Source organism: Lepisosteus oculatus, chromosome 24 (assembly GCF_040954835.1).
Source record: "Lepisosteus oculatus isolate fLepOcu1 chromosome 24, fLepOcu1.hap2, whole genome shotgun sequence".
Classification (NCBI taxonomy): domain Eukaryota; kingdom Metazoa; phylum Chordata; class Actinopteri; order Semionotiformes; family Lepisosteidae; genus Lepisosteus; species Lepisosteus oculatus.
In genome coordinates this window covers 15,042,190-15,061,456 of record NC_090719.1, presented here as the reverse complement: position 1 = coordinate 15,061,456, position 19,267 = coordinate 15,042,190, and the positions used below count along the sequence as shown (strand labels likewise).

Genomic DNA, 19,267 nt, shown 5'->3' with positions numbered 1-19,267 from the left:
CTGATACCTGTATGTTTAGCTCATGGGGTGTTGGATCAGGGGTACCCTGCTGGAGTCTGGGATGACGCCAGAAACAAAGAGACACTTATTCACCTGAAGTGAGTTCAACCAGCTCCCTGTCTCTCTCTGTGCTTCTGCTGCTCTCCTACAGCAATGTGTATCACAACAATAACGGCATACTTCATTTGCATTCTATGCTATGTGAGAGAATCCTTACTGCTAGTGGGTTTTTTTTTTAAAGAGAAGTGCCCCATTCAGAAAAGACTCTGTTTCTGCTGTTTCCCCGCCGGACTGTTTTTGTTGTGACGCCGAGTTCCGGCAGGTCGGTGAGGAAGTCAACATGTCGAGCTCGTATAGGAGCAGGTGAGTTCAGCGGCTGTAAAGGGGTCTCTTGCACGGAGCCCAGTCTGCTTTCGGGCTGTGACAGCGCTTGTGTAGACTCGGACTGTAGTAACCGGGGTGAAGCGTGCAGTTTCATAAATCGGGGGGCAACTTTGTCGTTTCTTTGGTGAAAATGGGAGGGTCCCTTCCTTTCAGAGCTTCTCTGTTCCGATGCATGCAGGGCAGCATGGGGGGAAGATTTTCTGTCAGCCTGGTGGTTTATGGTTTCGGTGGTGTGTTCCGTATGACAGTAAGTCAAACGTGCAGCTCTCGGTGGTTTAAATAACCATTAGACTTACGTATTTGCCTGAAAACTGTAGGCGAATTTTAGCCGGAGAGTTAAGACTGAGAGTCTGCAATTTTACTTTGAAGAAGAAAGCTTTGAATTGCAAAGAGACAGCTGGTTGGAAAGCTACTCCTTAAATTGAGTTACCGTGCAGGAATTTCACAAAAAACAAATCGATGATATAAGCCTGTGCATAGAGGGTGTCATTCGGGGTCTTCTCTTGAAAGAAAACTTGCGGATTATACTACATACTACAAGATACTACATACTGTACAAATTATAATGGGTTAATTTTTTATTAATTTCTACACACAGTTCAATTGTTTTTTTTTTCGTTGATCCATACTTTATAAAATGCCTTGGATGCCCTATTAACAGCACACGTTAATAATAGTTGTATAAAGTGTATACTGTTATAGTTTGTAAGCTGCAAATGTTTGCAGATTTCTTAAACATAAATTCGGAGGCTACATTCATATCAGATTGGACTTTTATTAAAGCCTTGGTTTTATAAATTTGCTAAATTGCGTATTCTTGTGATCTTTACTTTTTTCTTTGTGAAACAAACCTTAAAGCAAAGTTTAATTAAACTCCCGATTTAACGCTTGCTTGCTTTTTGACAATTTAACCTCTTAACCCTCTGTAATGGTTTAGAAGGAGGTCTCCGAGTGCTTTATTAACTTAGTCCCTAATGGCGGGAATGTTTATTTATTGGATTGAAGTAAGATTTGATTTAAAAGGTCGTTTTCATAAAAAGGATCGAAAAGGTATTAAAAACAACTAAAGGGTTTACTCGGTATATGTGACGTTGTAAGTATACTTATTTGAAACTACCTGCCAAACTTAGATTTAAGTTAATCTTTTTAGCATTCTGTGTCAGTTGTTTTGTTCTTTGACGATATAGTTGAAATGAACCGCGGTCTCTAAGGTTTTCTACTTTGGGCTTGAACGAAGATCATATTGGGGGTCTCTCTTTCAGCGCTGTTGGTTTTAAGGTGTGAAACGCTGCTCACATTTTGCACGGAGCTGCATGTGGCAGGAGCTTACTGTGGGGCAAAGAGAACTCGCCTCACGCCTGACTTCTGCTTTCGGTTGTTCCTGTTAGCGTGGATCCTGGCGTTTGCTTTGGAAGCAGTCCAGAGCCTTAGACCTTAGGCTAGTGCAAGCAGTTCGACCATAAAGCGTTTTTTTTTTTCATTTCCTTTAACTAGCTCTGTCAAGGTCAGCCTGTCAGTCTTGTGAGAGAGGTGATAAAAACAATTTGCTGCGTTTTCTTTTATTTTTTTTGCTCCTGTGGTGAGGCCCCCATTGTTGAGGATAAGCAGTTTCGAGGGCATTGAGATGTCAGCGTCCAAAGTCCAGGGAAGAAAGGCGTCAGTCCCTCTAGGCCAGGGATACAGAGGCTGTAGCCTGTCCTCCCAGGAGAGTAATGAAACCTGACCAGTGGACCCTGTCAGCACCCTGTCTCCCCTTACTGCAAGCTCAGCGCAATACCTCGCAGAAAGCAATTTGGCACTAAAATCAGTGTCTGGGGAACCATACTCTGGTTTACCAGATCCTTTATTAATGCATGGCCAAGGAGAATGTGCAGAAATAAAGAAGAGAAATAATATTTTTCCATTGTGCATGGCAAGGAGAAACCAAGGAGGTATTTAATGGTGTCTGGATAAGCCCCTGCTCTCAGATATTTTTGTAGGTTATTTTTTTAAAATTTAATGTAGAATGGAGCTACATTTAACAGCAATCGGGAATAGCCCTGATTTGACTATATAGTGTGCCTTAGAATATCATTAAGACCTTAACGTTGTATCATGGGTTTTGTTGTAAAGTCAACTACTGTGTCATCTGATGGTCTTAGTTGTATTTTTCATTTAATAGATATTTATCAAAGCAGTTGTTTGAAATAGCAGTTGTAACTGCTGTAGTGTGCGTTATTTCTCAAATAGTATAGTTCTCCTAGAGACGTCCCCTTTTGGGTTAAAGGGTAATTTGAATCAGGGCAAAGCTTTTAACACCCACAGTTTTTTTTTTAAGGTTTTAGAAACGTTTTGTATATCCCACATAGGATGTGTTGAGCAAACATGTTCAGAACACACACAAACCAGCGCAGATGAAAGCTTACTGTGCAGTTAAAAGAGGAGATGGGGTTTTCTTCAACGTTGTTAACTAGAATAGTAAGGTACCGGATTTCTCGTTCTTTTTGGGTGTCCAGGATTCAGGAGTTCAGAGCTGTTCTGAGCGGAGAGAAGATCGACCTGGATGCGCTTCGCGAGCTGTGTTTTGGTGGTAAGCAGTTGGAACAGATGACCCTCCTGTAGTCCAGCTGTGTTGTACCAGATGTGCAGATTCACAATCAACCCCACCTGTATAATCAGTTTTCAACCTGCCTGTCCTGACTCCAATCCTTGAGTCCTTGTTTCTTTTTTTACCTTTTTACTCTCCTGCTCCATTTCTGCTGTGATCTGCATGTGACACGACTCAAGAGCTTCGGGCTGGTTTAAAAGTAGCCCTCTTTAAGAGTAGATTGATGGTATGAACACTGTTTGACTGTCCAGTGGTTACAAAGGTGTCCTGTTTCCACTGTATTTTGTCTCTGTTTAACAGGGATCCCATTTGAAGGGGGCATTCAATCACTTTGCTGGAAGGTGAGTTTTTTTTTAATCTTCCCTTTTTAATTCCAGCCTTGTCACTCTCTAGTCGCCTGTCACTGTTTTTCAGCTGCCAAACTGTGAATAGAAATTCCTGTTTATCAACAAAAGGGCCTAAGCTGTCTTCACCACACCCTTGAGAAACAAGCTGGATTGCACAGTGTAGGACGTCTCTGTCCTGTGATCTTGTCAGGCTGACATATGGTGAATGAGTGAAACTTCTGAACTGTTGCATGTTAGACCTCTCACATGTAAATCCCCACTGTTAGAATGATGTTCTGTAAGTGTGGCTTCTTTTCTTCGAAACAGGAGATGGTTCCAAGCAGAGACTTTTGACCAATATACTCCTTGTTCCCTGTGTGCATTGTATCTGTGCTGAAGGGGCAGTGTCCAGTCTGCATGCATAAACGTCATTGTAAATCCCCCCTTTCCTCAACGTATCTCAGTGTGTGACAGGCTAATCTTGTTCTTTTCAGATCCTGTTAAATTATCTCCCCCTGGAGCAGAAGCTATGGGACTCCTTCCTGAAGAAGCAGAGGTAAAGTCTCTACCTCCTAAAGCAAGCGAGACCAGCCCTGTTCCTGGAAATACACAATCTAGCATGTTTTAATGAGGCATCTTCATATTGTTAGTTTAAAAACTTTTGTAGCAATTACAAATCATCTGCTCAATTGGTCTAAATGAAAAGTTGAGTAGTTTAGAGATTGTTAAAACGAAATTAGCCATATGGATCTCCCATTTGTCAGCATTATATTATGTATTAATTTCCAATGAACACCCGATAGTTCTCAGGGATCACTTGTGCGCCTTTCCATGAATTAGTTGAATCAATTAATTTACTAGATTGATCACAGCTTACATGTCCTGTAGTAAGAAAGACCTACTGGATTGTAGGTCTGGAGCATACATGTGTGGACTGTCACACTGTCACCTCAAGCAGCTTTGCACAGTTGTGCACATTCATGTTCCTGATTGTTCCAGGCGTGACATTATGTTTTGGCGTTGGATGATGTGACCTTGAGTTTATATACAGAATATCCGTTTCTTGTCATTTCTGTCGAAACACATTTGTGTTATTGTTTGCATTTTGTGAAAGTGCTCTGTTACTGTTGTACATGTGCTTTTTTTCTCACTCTTTTTTGTGATTCCTTCCTCCATTTGTGCATGCCTGGTATCACTCTGCTTCTGGTTTACTCTGTTAAAGGCTGTTAGATTCTTCTGCACTTTCTTTTCCCATTTCTCTGCTCTTCTCTGTAGGTGTGTATCAGTTTCTGTTCTGTCTTAACTCAGACTATGCTTCTCTGAAGTTACAGCTCTTTTGCCTTCAAGTCAGCTCAATTGCAAAATGATGACACATGCAGGACGCAGCATGACACAGCACAGATCTGAGAGGCAGCTGTTGCAAAGCGTGGTCACAGTGTCATTGAGTTGCACTCCTGGACAGGAAAAAATGCTCTTCAGATGGTTTCTCCTTGTCTTTTTCTGAGAACATCAGAACGACTTCAAGTAACTGCTTATTTGAACAAGTGTCCTGGAAGGACCTGTGACTTCACTCTACTATAAAGTTGCAGTCTAGAAATTTAGGCTATACATGTGTCTATAGGTTATAAATTTGCCAGATAGAAAGTGAAAAAGTATAATATTTAAGGAACTGAAAGGTTGAAAGATCTGGTATCACAGGGACTGGGAAAGGCCATTAGTGCACAAAACCGATGATAAACTCAGTTGTGTTTTATTTCGATTAGGAGAATATTTGGAACTAGTTGAGCTTTGTGTGCAATTGAAAGAATAAAAACAAGGGGAATTCATGTTATCTGTACACAACAGTTTACTGTCCGTGTTAAATGTTGCACGTTGCCTTGTGACAGTCGAGAGGAGATAGTGTTCCCAGTTAACACATTCACATTTTGAAACAGTTTATGAATCTTGGAACACTTTCTCATTTATTGTAACCCAGTACAGGGGCATACAGATGTAATTGTCTTCCAAGAAGCGCTCTGTGTAGGACTGAAAGTGGAGTCTGTTCCACTGATCAGTGTCAGACACTCTTCATCTCTGGTGTTGCTAAAAACATCCAGTCATGTGCAGTTATTAACTTCATCGGATTTGGGGTTACTGTGCCTAAAATCCCAAGACCGATGGCAGTTTTTATAAAGTTGTTTGCTCCTTCATATATTGTTCATCAGAAAAAAACTCGTCACTCTACTTATTCATGTGTGTTTTTAGAAAATATAGGTTTTGAATAGAGAATAAATGTGTGACTTCGACTGGTGGGTAAGTCAGCTGTTCCCCTTCTAGTGCTGGGGAACACTGTATCAGTTTGTTCTTGTTCCTGCTGAGTTCCTGATCACTGATTGCTGGTCATTGATTTTAGTTTCCTGTTTGGGGCAGATTTTCAAATCGCTACAGAACTCAGCTCGTATTGATTGGTGGCAGCATGACTCCCTGACGCCATATTGAACAGGCCCTGTGACCTTGCTTCCTGCACTTTCTGCCGGCTCGTCCTGACGTGACAGCGTGCTTCCTAGATAACGCGCATCGTCCTGCTGCTTGTACAGCAACAGCTTTCGTGGGAGATGAGGGTGTGGCAGATGAGCTGTGGATGACTAGTGAGCCCCAGACTTGAGCCCCATTGTACAGTTGTGGGATAGTTTAGGTGGATATGTGTTGCCTAGGGATCAGAGGCAACTGAACAGGCACAGGTGCACAGCAGGTTTCGAATATGTACAGCTTCTATTACTTCAGTCAATGGTCAAATTGATGGCCCATGGCTGGTGACGCCACTTGCCCATGTGCAGGCAGGATAATCGGCACCAGAGATCCAGCCTGTGGCCGTGTGGGACGTGTCCTGTAAAAGGATGACTGGCTCTAATATGGGAGGGCCAGAGGGTACAGGGGTTCCAAATGTGACTCAAAACTTTGATACACCCATATTTCTGCACGGGGTGGGTATGTAACAAAAACAATGTGGGGGGAAAAATAAAGTAAAATCTCATGGTGTACTATTCTTTTTTTCTAGGGAATTATACACTCAGTTTCTGAAGGAGATGATCATTCAACCTGGAATTGCGAAAGCAAACCTAGGACTGTCCAGAGAAGACGTCACACTAGAAGATCATGTATGTGTCTTGTTCTGCTTCAGTCTTCCCTTCGTTTGTGTTGTGGGAAGGGTCATTCTACTTTGTACAAGACAGCTCAAATTATGTGGGCAGGATCAGAACCTTTTCCGGATGGCCAGGTGTTCATTTCCCAGCCCCGACTCTCTCCCAACCGCGCTCCTTGAAACTGACAACGCCAAGGGTTTCTGTGCTGCTGCTGTGCTTTCTGTTTCTCAGCACAGTCCTCCTTTCCAGACACCGATTAGACCATCTCGCTTCGGGTTTCGCAGCTGTTTAGGAGGTGTGGTAACAGATCAGTGACAGATCCCTTCACAGTTTCATTCTCATTAAAACCAATGTTCTTGTCATCAGGAAGCCGTTCATGTTCTGTTCATTTGTTCCTCCACTTTAAAGCACTTTGAGAAATTCAGTTCAAGCTTTACTATCCCACTGGGGAAATGTGTTGGGAGATCCTGAGGGGAAAGTTATAATTATATAAAATACATTTACTGTTAACTTTTTCCACCAAACGTTCAGACATGAATGTCTTGGCCACTGGTGAATTTGGACGCTTCGATTCTATTCTTCTCTTCCTCCAGTTTGCAGTGGTATAATATCTCTCAGAGAAGTCCCATTTTCTGCTTTCTCTGGACTAGTCTGCTGAACATCTGCTTTGCCACGCAGCTTCTCAAACTACTGGGCTGCCTTCAATAATTAGAAACCTGACGATCTTTATTACTTAAGGAGTGCATGCTCACATCTTTCGCTGGTCTTGTATTCATTTTGTGAGTGCCAGTTTTAACAGATGTCAACCAACGTATTTTGGTGGTGCAGATATGAAATACCTGGGTTTTTTGTTATATCTCATGGCGTGAGCTCAGTATTTTCTCATCCTAGTCAAGCAGTCAGCTCACTTTGCTTAAAATGCAAATATTTAAACTTGCCCAATAAACTATTGATGTAAAACTTAGACTGTTAAGCTTTTGTTGTGCATCAGTAAATAACGCATTACATTGTTGCAGACACTTATCCCAGAAAATCAATTCTTTCAGTCAGATTGCAATGGCTCATGGTTTGTGACTAACAGAGTTCAGGTTAAAGGATGCTTTTATCATCTCTGTGGATTTAACCTGCTTGAAGTAAGTGATTTTTGCAAGTGTCCGTCAGTTTATTACTGCTTTAAGCGCAAATAGTGAAAAGTTAACCTTAGCTGGATTCTATGCTTATATCCGAGTTGCCAAGTGTGGTGTTTTGTTTCCTGATTGGGAAAGAACTGTAGTATTGCTGATGAGAAATGATCTGTCAGAGTGCAACCTGTTGAAAACCGGATCTCAGTGGGTTTCTGTTTTTGTTTCTCTTGTCTTCAGCCACTGAACCCAAACCCAGAGAGTCGCTGGAACAACTACTTCAAGGATAACGAGGTGCTCCTGCAGATTGACAAAGACGTGAGGTGTGTAATGCTGGGCTGGCTGATGTTCACGTTCAAGGTCTCCTGTTGCTCAGTCGCTTGCCGTTTGGCCCTGGTGCATGATGTGGGGCTCAGGAAGAGTCCAGTACCAGCTGTAACCGTCTGCCTGCTCCACAGACGGCTCTATCCAGACATGGCGTTTTTCCAGCGGCCCACCGACTACCCCTGCCTGCTCATCCTCGACCCCCAGAACGAGTACGAGACCCTGCGGCGGCGGGTGGAGCAGACCACCCTGAAGGCCCAGACAGTGGCCAAGAACCGGAGTGGCGTGACCAACGTGAGTGCGCGGCCCCCCGCCGGCGTGTCCCGGGGCTGCGCCCGGGAGCGATGTCGAATATCGATCGATATCTTTCAGTTCTTCTGCACGCACATGCTCGTTATTTGTGAAAGGAAATAGATCAGTTTGTCCAAAATGTATCAATATAGTAACCATCCGCACCGCGTCACTGAGCACTGAAAGTGAAACGTTTGTCACTAATTTCCTTTACTCCTGCTAGGTCTAATAGGTCCAGCAGCCATATCACCCTGCAACTCACAACTGGCAACCCACTGAAGCTAAGCAGGTGTGAGCCTGGTCAGTACCTGGATGGGAGACCTCCTGGGAAAGACTAAGGTTGCTGCTGGAAGAGGTGTTAGTGGGGCCAGCAGGGGGCGCTCACCCTGTGGTCCATGTGGGTCCTAATGCCCCAGTATAGTGATGGGGACACTATACTGTAAACAGGCGCCGTCCTTCGGATGAGACGTAAAACCGAGGTCCTGACTCTCTGTGGTCATTAAAAATCCCAGGGCGCTTCTCGAAAAGAGTAGGGGTGTAACCCCGGCGTCCTGGCCAAATTTCCAATTGGCCCTTACTAATCATGGCCTCCTAATAATCCCCCTCTATGAATTGGCTACATTACTCTGCTCTCCTCCCCACTGATAGCTGATGTGTGGTGAGCGTTCTGGCGCACTATGGCTGCCGTCGCATCATCCAGGTGGATGCTGCACATTGGTGGTGGTGGAAGGGAGTCCCCATTACCTGTAAAGCACTTTGAGTGGAGTGTCCAGAAAAGCGCTATATAAGTGTAAGCAATTATTAATTATTATTATTATTAATAAGTGCACAGCGGAGATTTTTTATTGGGAAACATTGACTTGAAAAGCTCATAACTCTTTATCTTACATTCATTCGCTATCTTCAGTTTATGGGGTAATTTAAGTGTTGTTGCCCAAGGAAATCTCTGGAATTATTATCTAAATGCCCCAAGATTTTTTAACAGGGTTGTTTCAGTAGTGTTGGAATGCCAGCACTCTCCTCTCTGCAAAACCTAAAACTGGGGAAGAAACAAGGGATTGTATTTGTCTTCTCCAGAAGGAGGCCTTCTTAACTGTTGAGATTTAAAGGGGGCTGGCGAGTTTTGACTTTATGAATGTGAAAATGATGTGTATTTGCATGTCACCTGACTGTCACATGATCCAATGCTGTGTCACATGACATGTCACCTGACTGTCGTCTGAGCCAATGGCATGCCACCTGGCTGTCACATGATCCAATGTGACTGTGCATTGACTGGGTATTGACTGGCTTACCTGGATGTGCACCATGTGTTTTTTGGCAGGTGAGCTCCCCAGGGAAGTCGCAGAACCTCTACCCCTCTAATGAATATGAGGTGCTGCCCAATGGCTGTGAGGCCCACTGGGAGGTGGTGGAGCGCATCCTCTTCATCTACGCTAAGCTGAACCCCGGTATCGCCTATGTTCAAGGCATGAACGAGATTGTCGGGCCCATCTACTACACCTTCGCCACCGACCCCAACAGCGAATGGAAAGGTGAGAGAAGTTTCTTCCCAGCTCAAAACAGCGTTGATCTCAGTCTCTGAACGTAATCATGCGTTTAATCTTAGCTGGTCACTTAATCACTGATCTCACAACCTGAGGATACCTCCTGAACAACTGAAGAGGCATCACCTAAAGTGCTGTGTGTTTTAAAGGATTACAGACCGGAACTGATGCTTACAACTAATCTATTCTGTGTTGAAATTTTAAAAACATTTAATCCTTTTCATTGGTTTAGACTTTGTCAGTGGTATGATCAGGACATTTTTATCATGACTGCTGTAATTATAAGATCTGAGGTGAACCTGGAGCAGTTCTTCTCGCTGTGTATTGTAACCATCTAAGTAATAGTTTGCATCTGGTCAATTTTCTGTCTTCAGTCGTTCATGAGGCTTAAATTGAGTGATCCTGCAGCACTGCTGCCCTCTACAGGTTTATGGCAGAAGTGGAGTTTATGTCATAGCTGTGGAATGCTGGGCTCAACACTCAAGCTTCTCATTGTGGGGACTTTCTTGCAGAAAGGAATATCATAATTTCAGTTGATTGACAGTTGGATAGCTGGTTGAATCCTGTAATAATGGCAACATATCCTTTAGCTTCTTTGGTTTTTGCTAAACATGTCTCTTAGATCATCAGCTCTTTGTCCCAACACAAAAGCAATCAAGAGGCCGTGAACGTTTTAGGACTTGTCTTCTTTTTACAGTATAACCCCCTGCACTAAGTGCAAGGCTGACGACTGCTGGCTCTTGCTCTGTTCTTGTTTGGTTTGCTTGTTTAGAGCTCGTAGCACAGGGAGAGGTAAAGACACATCTGCCTGCATGGTTAGTTTGGTGCAGATCAGTCCGGAGAGAGAGAGAGAGAGCTCGTGGCTTCTGCCCAGTGCTTTGTGGCTCAGTCCCTGCCGCCGTTCCGTGTGTTTCAGAGCACGCAGAGGCTGACACCTTCTTCTGTTTCACCAACCTGATGTCCGAGAACCGAGACAACTTCATCAAGAGCCTGGACGACTCTCAGTGCGGGATCTCCTACAAAATGGAGAGCGTCTACTCCACGCTCAAGGAGAAGGACATGGAGCTGTACCTCAAGCTTGTGAGCCACTTCATCTGCCTTTCCCTTGTACTCTGTCAGAGCAGCGCGCGCCGGCTCGGGTTCTGTCACACTGCACTTGTTCAAGAGGAACTGCAAGGCTGTTTTTATATTTCGGGGTTAGAAGGAATCAGCATTGATGAGTGCTTTTTTAAACCACAGCAGAAGTACTATTTACACTGTAACTTGTAAAACTTCCAATTGACATCACAAAATAGATATTTCCAGGCGTGCGCAGCGCCATATTCTGCACTTCACAACGAGGCAACGAATCTTCCGGTGAGGTGAAGCGGCCCTGTGATGCTGTAGTTAGGAGGCATGTGACTACAGTTCTTTTAATCCAATAGAAACGCTGCTGTCAACTCCGGTTACCTCTGCACGTAAATCCCATTGCAACATTTCTGCAGTGAAATGTCTGCTGCTCAACCTGTACTTATTCGCTCGTACGTCATTACAGGGACTAGTGAGCAGGAAGGGCCGCTTCACGACACAGCTGGTGGAAACCGTGGGGAGACATGGCAAATTTACAGTCCTTTCACAAAGTTCACGATTTTGTGCCTCCTTTGGAATTTGTACATTTTTTCTATACCGTCCAGGAATTTATTTTGTTACAGAGATTTAATAACTGGTCTGGGAAATTGGGAGGCCAGTTCCCATTCAAAACACTCCAGAGCGATTTTTTTTTTTTCTAAAAAAAAATCTGCAATGCTGGAAAGTAAGATCGAGGATGTGACCGTTCTGTCTGTCCCGCTGGTTTTCTCAGCAAGAGCAGAACATCAGGCCGCAGTACTTCACCTTCCGCTGGCTGACCCTGCTGCTCTCCCAGGAGTTCCTGCTGCCCGACGTCATCCGCATCTGGGACAGCCTCTTCTCCGACAAGGACCGCTTCGGCTTCCTCACCCTGGTCTGCTGCGCCATGCTCATGTGAGCCCCACTCTCCGCCTGTTTCGGGGATCAGCCGTTGCCGATTCGGCTCCTCAGGTGTCCGAGCGGGGTTCGGAAGGAGGTGTGATCTTACCTGCTCTTCTGCTAGTGTGCAGTCTTTTGGGTTGTGATGGTGGTGTGGGTGCGAGAGAGAGGCGTGGTGTGTTGTGGCTCGAGTCTCATGGCTTCTTCATTCCTCATTCCAGTCTCATCCGGGACCAGCTGCTAACGGGAGACTTTACAGTGAACATGAGGTTGCTGCAGGTAATGAAGTTACACGTGTCGGTCCGCAACAGATTTTTAAGGCACTGACGTGTTTTACTCAATGTGCAGATCAAATGTACATAAATACCTGGGTTTTGGTAAAGGACGGGAGATGCGTGGGAGATAAAAGCGTGTTGGCTAAAGAGTTCATGTGTGGGGGTGTAGTGGCTGCAGTTCTCGAGACTGAAATTGTCTTTGTGTCTGAAGGACTACCCCATCTCCGACGTCCACACCATTTTGAAGAAGGCCAAGGAGCTGCAGGACGGGGCATAGCCAAGGCCTCCTACATTCCCCTGGCCCCTGGGGGTCCACAGGGGGCCCCTGGGGCCCCTGGGGCCCCGCGATCAGGTGACAACACTCGAGGAGGGCAGCTCTGCGCTGCTGTGCATTGTGGGGACCCCCTCCCAGGCCCGCTCGCACCTCTGCCCCTCCCTCACGCCGAGATGCTATTCCTTTCACGCTCTTTATTTTGCACTGAGGACTTGAAACCAAAAAAAAAACCACACAGAAAAGTCAGAAGTAACAGCTGGACACAATACGTCTGAGAACACTTCCAGGCGGGTATTTTCTAATGGTTAACAGGGTTAATCTGTGCTGTTCTTTTACCAGGGCTGAGGTTTTAACATCTTAATGTTGTTATTTTTTTAGCGTTAATAAAGTCATTTGTGTATTGTTTTTAAAATATTTTTGCAAAATTGATAAGGCGTTCCAGCTGGCAAGGTGTAGACAGCTAGCAATAAAGCCTTACACCCAGGTGGTTATCATGGCCTGTTTGTGCCCTGCCTGTGCTGCAGGAGGAATGAAATCCCCCTTTAGTCTCGGGCTCCTCTGTGTTATCAGAAGACCTGGAGTCAGCACTCACACTTTGCAGTGTGCCACAAGTAATGCCACTTACGGTCTTTATAGATCTGAACCCTGCCTGTTCTGTGTACTCAGTTGTGTTTTTATTTTTTGTCTGTCTTAGTTATGTAGTGCACGTGTGTGAGAGTTTGTTCATTTGTCTTCGTTTCTGAGCTCAGCCTTGAGGCTTTTGTCTGTGTGTCTTTGCTCCTTCTGGCAGAGCTGAGACCCGGACTCCTGTGTGGAGATAGTCTTCAGTCCTGCAGGACAGGCTGAGATGTTTTGCAGAGGCGTCGAGTTCCCCTAGCCCTTGTAGGTGGCCTTACTAAGTTACTGAGCTCCCCCTAGTGGTGGAGAGAGAGAGAGAGAGAGACAGAGCGTTTTAATATTTAAAAAAACAGCTGCAGTCAGAGCTGAATGGTCTGCATACAGTTTGCTGTGTTTCTCCCACAGACATATCTGCAAGACATTTTTCACAAAGCTTTGGCAACTGAGGTCTTGCTCCTAGATGCCAAAGCTTTATGATTACACTGTTGAAGAATGTAACTGCCCACCTAAACAACTGCTTTTTTTAGGTGTTCAGAAGCTGCAGCCTTAGTTACGGATTCAATACATTGCAGTAATTCATGAAATTCAGGGAAATTAAAGGCTTCTTCTTTGTCTTATAAACATTCATTTGCTCACAGCTAACCGAGCAGTCTCTTTCCTGAATAAAAGTAGCCATTCAGCTTCTGCATTGCATTGTATCTAGAAACAATGAAAGCTTTTGTCCTTCAAGGACTAACAGTATATGACACTAGTTGCAGGGGCTGAAACATTTGCATTTGCAATGCTTTTGAGGCCAGTATGTTTTAATACACTTGCAGCCAAAGTAGTCATAGTTTCCAAAACCAGTTACATGTGATTCTGTACTTTAGTAAAGGAAACATGTTAAAAATGGCTTTTTACCCTCTGCCTCTCCTAACGGAGTTCTTTGATCTTGCATATACCTGGTGACTTTTTTGTTGTTGCATTTGCGGACGTTTGTATCTTCCATGTATCACTAACAAAGTGATCTGGCAAAAAATTGTTTTCGAACAAGGCTGCTGAAAGAGCAGCACCAGGAAGTGTACACAAATCAGTGTTGGGCTTCACGTACGAAAGTGTCGCACTGATTTTCATCTCCTCCGTCTGTTAAAAGGATTTAGAGAAAAAGTTAAAATACTGTTTAACGTAACAGACGTAGTGGTGGGGAGTCTACACAGAATCCTGCGAACGTGATTTAAGATATCTGGTAAGGGAGGAATTTAATTGAGGAATGTACACTCCTGCTATCTAGGGGGATGAAATCGGACTTCAGCTGCTGCTTTGCCACTCCATTGGTCTGAAAGAGATGTCATAGCTGTGAACTTGTCATGCATGTGTTTCTCCTGGAGATCTGAGAAAGTGTCGTCTTTTGTAGGTTTTGAGGCTTTGGGTGAATTGGTAGACGTCAGTAAGGTTGCACAAAATAAAACTGCATTGAGTCGATAAATTGCTTATGTGTTAGTTAGTTTAGTAGACAGTGAGAGGAAAGAAAAAACAAGGTATATTATTTTACTGTACTAGTGTTATCGTCATTGTCACCATCATCCTCTTCATCATTGTTATTATTTCTACTACTACTCTGATTTTTAAAACGGCGTGCTACTGTGATTTGTTTATCTGACCTAAAGTTTGGTATGGGAGTTTGGTGGTTCAGCATATAATTGGAAAACTATTTTCCTTGTTCTAAACCTCCTGGTTTCTCATGGGTTTATTTTTTGATAAATTAACACGGTCCAGTTATCACAGCTGGTCAGGACTGACCTGCCTAAACAAAATACAGTCACAATGTGACCAGACAAAGCAATTGAGAAATTCCAGCTTGTGCAGCTGTCCTGGCGACGTGTCAGAATATTTATTTGGTATTTCAAAGATAGCAAAGTCACCAGAGAGGTGGAAGCCTTAGTTATCACTTGTGTGTTACTTTGGTCGGCCACTGCATGCATTTTGAGAACAATCTAAAATGCTCATGTTATACAGCTGTTTTTCAATAATCCGCAATTCACACCTTGTGCAGCTTCTTGTCCACAATCTGAAATCCTCATGTTGTACAGGTATTTTTTTGACAATCTGAAATCTACACCTTGTACAGCGTTCGGAGCTCAAATCCCATAACAGGAGTCAGATTGAGAAGTCGGCCTTTTTAGTTTTTTCATTGCAACGTAGAATGCCTTCTTGTTTATCACCCCTGCTGAGGCAGTTCACTGATGTCAGTCTCCTGCCAGGCCAGTCCAGACCAGTCCAGTCCAGGCCAGACCAGCAGCTCCATTCAGTAGTTGTTGTTTCCTGTGGTCTGTAGTCACTCTGCTCCAGGACACACCTCCGCCACTGTGTGGTAGTGTTTGACGTTTCTTCATCCTTGTGTGTCCTACTCCGGAGATGTCTGAATCAGGCTCAAGTAAGGATCTTACCATTCAGCTGTGGTTGTGGTACTACACATTTTTACAGGTTTAAGCTAGATGTTAAACCTAGTTATCAGCCTTTAAATTGTTTAAGTCGAATGGATCAGTTTTCAAAAACCTGCGCTAAAGTGTAAGAGACTTCAATCCACTACAGACGATCAGTTATACATCGAAGCGAAACGCACAAGCTTTGATTACATTGTTCCCTAACAATTGTCTTATAATTGCGATGATTTTATTCAGTAATTAGTGAACCCATCTGCAACTGTACTACAAAGCGGTGAAGATTGTGCCTTGTAAATCATTAATGCAGTCAGGGCATAAGAATGCTTTCTTAAGCTATAATCAGCCAGAACCAGAACTGTCTTATTTTTTTGGATGCATGTCTTTGTATTACGTATTTGTTATTATAGCTTCTTTAGATAATTCGTCATAAGTGTAGTCCCTTGTCATACAGGTGATCTCGTTGCTAGTTCTGATTGATTATAGAAGCTGTCCTGCCAGCTACTGAATGTGAAGATGGCAGTCGTTTTAAACACTATGGGGTAAGATACAGAGACTATCGGTGCACAAAGCAGAAACTCATGAAGGAAGCTTTTTTTGCTAGTTAATATTGCCAGCTCCCATAGAATATACATAATTGTCTGAGTAGTTAGAAGAGAGGAAGTGTTGAGATTTTGACTTTGACATTTAACGTTTTGAGTGGAACAGAGACACCTGCTGTCAGCCATGAGAACCGATGTCTCTGCCACCATTGCGAATTAAAAGGCATTAGGAGTCCACACTGTTCCTCAGAGAGCCCCCTTCAGCCTTTCTCATTTCTGAGTCTCTGACCTGCACTCACTACTGTGGGAGGCACAGGTTGGTCAATAACCAACTGTACGGCTTGGAAGTATTTATTGCAGTTTGTTTTTTACTGAAGGGTGATCGTCTGACTTGTAGCTAATTGGTGAAGGGGTGTTTGTTTAACAAGCCAGCCTAGCAGGCAGAGACAAATGCCATCAGGCTTGAACGTCTCCATTGCGGTCCACCTCTCCCAAAAGAACACGGCTTCTTTTTCACAATTTTCCTCCTGCGTTCTCGGAACACATTGCATAGCGATTCTTGTTTCTTTCATTTACTTTGCCGATAAGCAACGAAAGCAAGGTCAGGGCCTCTGATAGGCATGTTCACCCGAGCTGAGAAACTCTCTGTGCACTTGGGCATTTTTCCAACACACTCCGAACAGTAAGCTAGATACGCTTTGGTTTTACACTATCGAGGACATGAGGAGGAGTGCAGGAAAGAGTATTTATACATTTTCATTACGGACTGTATTTGTACCACTTAAAATGCAAGCTGCAAGGTCTGATCACGGTTGGGCTGTAGTGGCTAAGCCTGTCACAGATGAATGCAGTATAAAGAGAATCACAAGAATATAAACATTATTTATTGAACAATGTTTTTAGAAGGTCGTTTTTTTTTTTCCATGTACTGTTGTTCAGCACAGTTTCTCTATAAGTCCCACAAAGGGTGTTGGCGCTGATGGCGGTGGTGGTGACAGAGCTCTGCTGTGTTTTCATTTTGTTTTGTCCATTCTGGGTGGGAGAGCTGCAGTATGTCTCCTCGAGCACAGTTGCCGAATCACGTTGTTTAAGCATCCTGTTGGACCTTTCCCTCAGACTGATGGGAGGCTCAGAAGCAGCACGAGTGTCTCTTGATGTAGTGTCTAAGTGTCCCACCCACCACAGGTGCTCAGCTGTCGCTGTCAACAAGCTGTACTGTGGCAAAGCGAGTAAGCCACAAGATATCTGATGCCTGATTGTTCTGAAGATAAAGGTCTTCTCAGAAAGGAGAAGGGGTGGAGGAGATGATAGGAAAGGCAAAAACATCGTGGTGAGGAGTCAAACAGTAGAGGTCTAGTCAGGTCAGGTCAGATTTTCAGCACTGCGCGGAGGCGTGCGGCCCGACTGCACTAGAAGGGATTTTGTAAAGCTCCTTTCTCGCCAAAGGGATGAATCGTGGAGAAATGAATGGTGCTGCATCAAGTGAAAGGAAAGCGATTTTAATGAGGCTCTTAGTGGGTTTTTCAAGTGTCTAATTGACTGAGTAAGTGTGATTAGGTGCACCTGCCTGTCGGCAGGCGGCCACCGGCATGTGAACGCTAACAGCCAAGCTGAACGGCCTTCATCAGAAGGCAGGCATGCAGGCGGACAAAATGAGATACAATAATGTGTCCGTTTTTTGCAGGGGGGAAGGCTGTAGTCTTGTTTAATGCTTTACAATGCGTAATGTGTGTAGACTTCCGGAAAGAGACTTGAACAACTGCAAATAACGATGTTGAACTAACTTTTTTTTTTCTACGAGTTTTGTTTTTGCCTAAACTTCTAAGACTGAAGCAAAGTACAAGAGTACTCTTTGTTTTAAGGAAAAAGATAAGGAGTGTCCATTTGTTAATGTTTCAGTTCTTTGGACTTTGTTTTTACGTGTGTGTGTGCACGCCTGCTCACATTCCTTTGTTTTGTTTTGCATGTGAATAGTTTTCTATAGGTATCTGTAGACCTAAGTACTGGAAATTGAAATGTTTTTACAGTGTTTGCAAATGTAAAATAAATATTATAATAAAAATGGAATGTCTTTTTTTCTTGAATCGCCTTACTTTGCTCCTGCGTAAGTGTGCGATAAACGCAGAGCTATTTATTGTATCTCCTGCACGATCATTGTATAGACCTACACTAGAAGCAGAAGTAAAACCTGTAGATACCATGGATAAGATCACTTTATTGGCCATATATGATTCTTGTGTTGGGATTATTCAGTGGATCCTTGTGTGGATTGTGCTTGTGTTGTTTTTGGCCTTTATGCTTCTCCGTGCTGGATGTACAATGTGCTCCGTGTCAATCTTGCACAGAGTCAGGCTGGGGGCTGATGATGCTGCCGAAGGAGTTTGTGATGCACACGGGCTGTGGAAGTCAAGCCCTGCTGCACTGCGAATCCGGCGGCGTTTATTGGTCGTTGAGTGTGGCTTCTGCTTCTGCCCCTTAGCCTTGAGCGTGTGGGTGAGATCACGGAGTTCGCGCCTCCGGCGTGACGCTAGCGGGGGGGAGCAGGAGGATTGACCAGGGCCCTCTGTGCGCTGTAGTGGACCAAGTGTCTTAACCAGCCAGGAGCCAAAGACGGGCCCTGGGGTGTTGGGGTTGGGGAAGAGGCTGGGGCTCTTGGATTCGTGGTTGTTTCGGTTCTCCTGGTGTGCTCTGGGAGGAGCTCCTGTAACCCGTGTGTGGGTCTTGTGAGCACTGTGAAAGCAGTGTGAGCTCCTTTAAGACGAAGCAGCCCCCCTCCTCCTCCTCCTCCTCTTGGAAACTGGTCGGTCTTGCCTTATAAGTGCACTCCGCTTTCCTTTCATCTGGTCCTTCTCCGTGACGAGTCTCCCTCCTGCCCCTTTCTACAGTACATGCTCCTCTCTTACCCCTGTCATTCTCCCACTGCTTCTCTGTCTGTGTGCCTCTAGCCCAGACCACTCCTCTTTGACTGTTTCCCTGTCTTCTCCTGTTGTTGCTGCGGTCCCCCCCGCCCGGTGCCCCGCGGTGTGTTAAAGCAACAGCAGCCTGGTCAGAGCCGAGAGTCCTTGAGCCGACAGTCTCCATAGCAACCGCTCCTCCGCTCGGTGCTCCTCACCGGAGGCCCAGGGAGAAGCAGCAGAGCCGCAGTTCTTTTTTTTATTTTTATTTTTATTTTTATTGGATGTACGGTACTTCTTTCCTGCCTGCATGAACTCCCCCACTGCAGAGTCTCAGTGGGACGTGGCGGGTATTTTGTTTTTAACAAACCCTGCCTTGGAGGGTCGGGGGCAATCTTTTTATTGAACAAAACGTAAATATACTTTTGACATGAAAAATCCTAGTTAGTCAAGTGGTGGGATGAAAATCCTGGAAGCACGTTAACCTTGTTATAAACACGAGGTACTTAGTCTAAAGAAGCATGCCCCCCCCCCTGAGAATATAGTTTATGTAGGG

At 44.4% G+C, this 19,267-nt stretch overlaps 1 protein-coding gene across 1 annotated transcript; it reads left to right on the top strand.

Moving 5' to 3' along the window:
* The first annotated feature begins 162 nt into the window (after window positions 1-162).
* On the top strand, window positions 163-17,879 carry tbc1d13 (TBC1 domain family, member 13). The gene is made up of 12 exons (XM_006640774.3): window positions 163-363; window positions 2,880-2,953; window positions 3,272-3,312; window positions 3,792-3,853; window positions 6,335-6,434; window positions 7,781-7,863; window positions 7,999-8,158; window positions 9,480-9,690; window positions 10,619-10,782; window positions 11,543-11,703; window positions 11,910-11,967; window positions 12,175-17,879. Exons 1-12 carry the CDS (start codon window positions 341-343, stop codon window positions 12,238-12,240), a joined length of 1,203 nt encoding a protein of 400 aa, XP_006640837.2. The 5' UTR covers window positions 163-340; the 3' UTR covers window positions 12,241-17,879.
* Window positions 17,880-19,267: the final 1,388 nt, after the last annotated feature.

Excerpts from the sequence above, each read along its gene's own strand:
- tbc1d13 (XM_006640774.3), top strand. The coding sequence starts at position 341 with ATGTCGAGCTCGTATAGGAGCAG. Across the intron at positions 9,691-10,618 it reads CCCCAACAGCGAATGGAAAG|AGCACGCAGAGGCTGACACC; the intron begins GTGAGAGAAGTT and ends CGTGTGTTTCAG. Across the intron at positions 11,704-11,909 it reads GTCTGCTGCGCCATGCTCAT|TCTCATCCGGGACCAGCTGC; the intron begins GTGAGCCCCACT and ends TCCTCATTCCAG.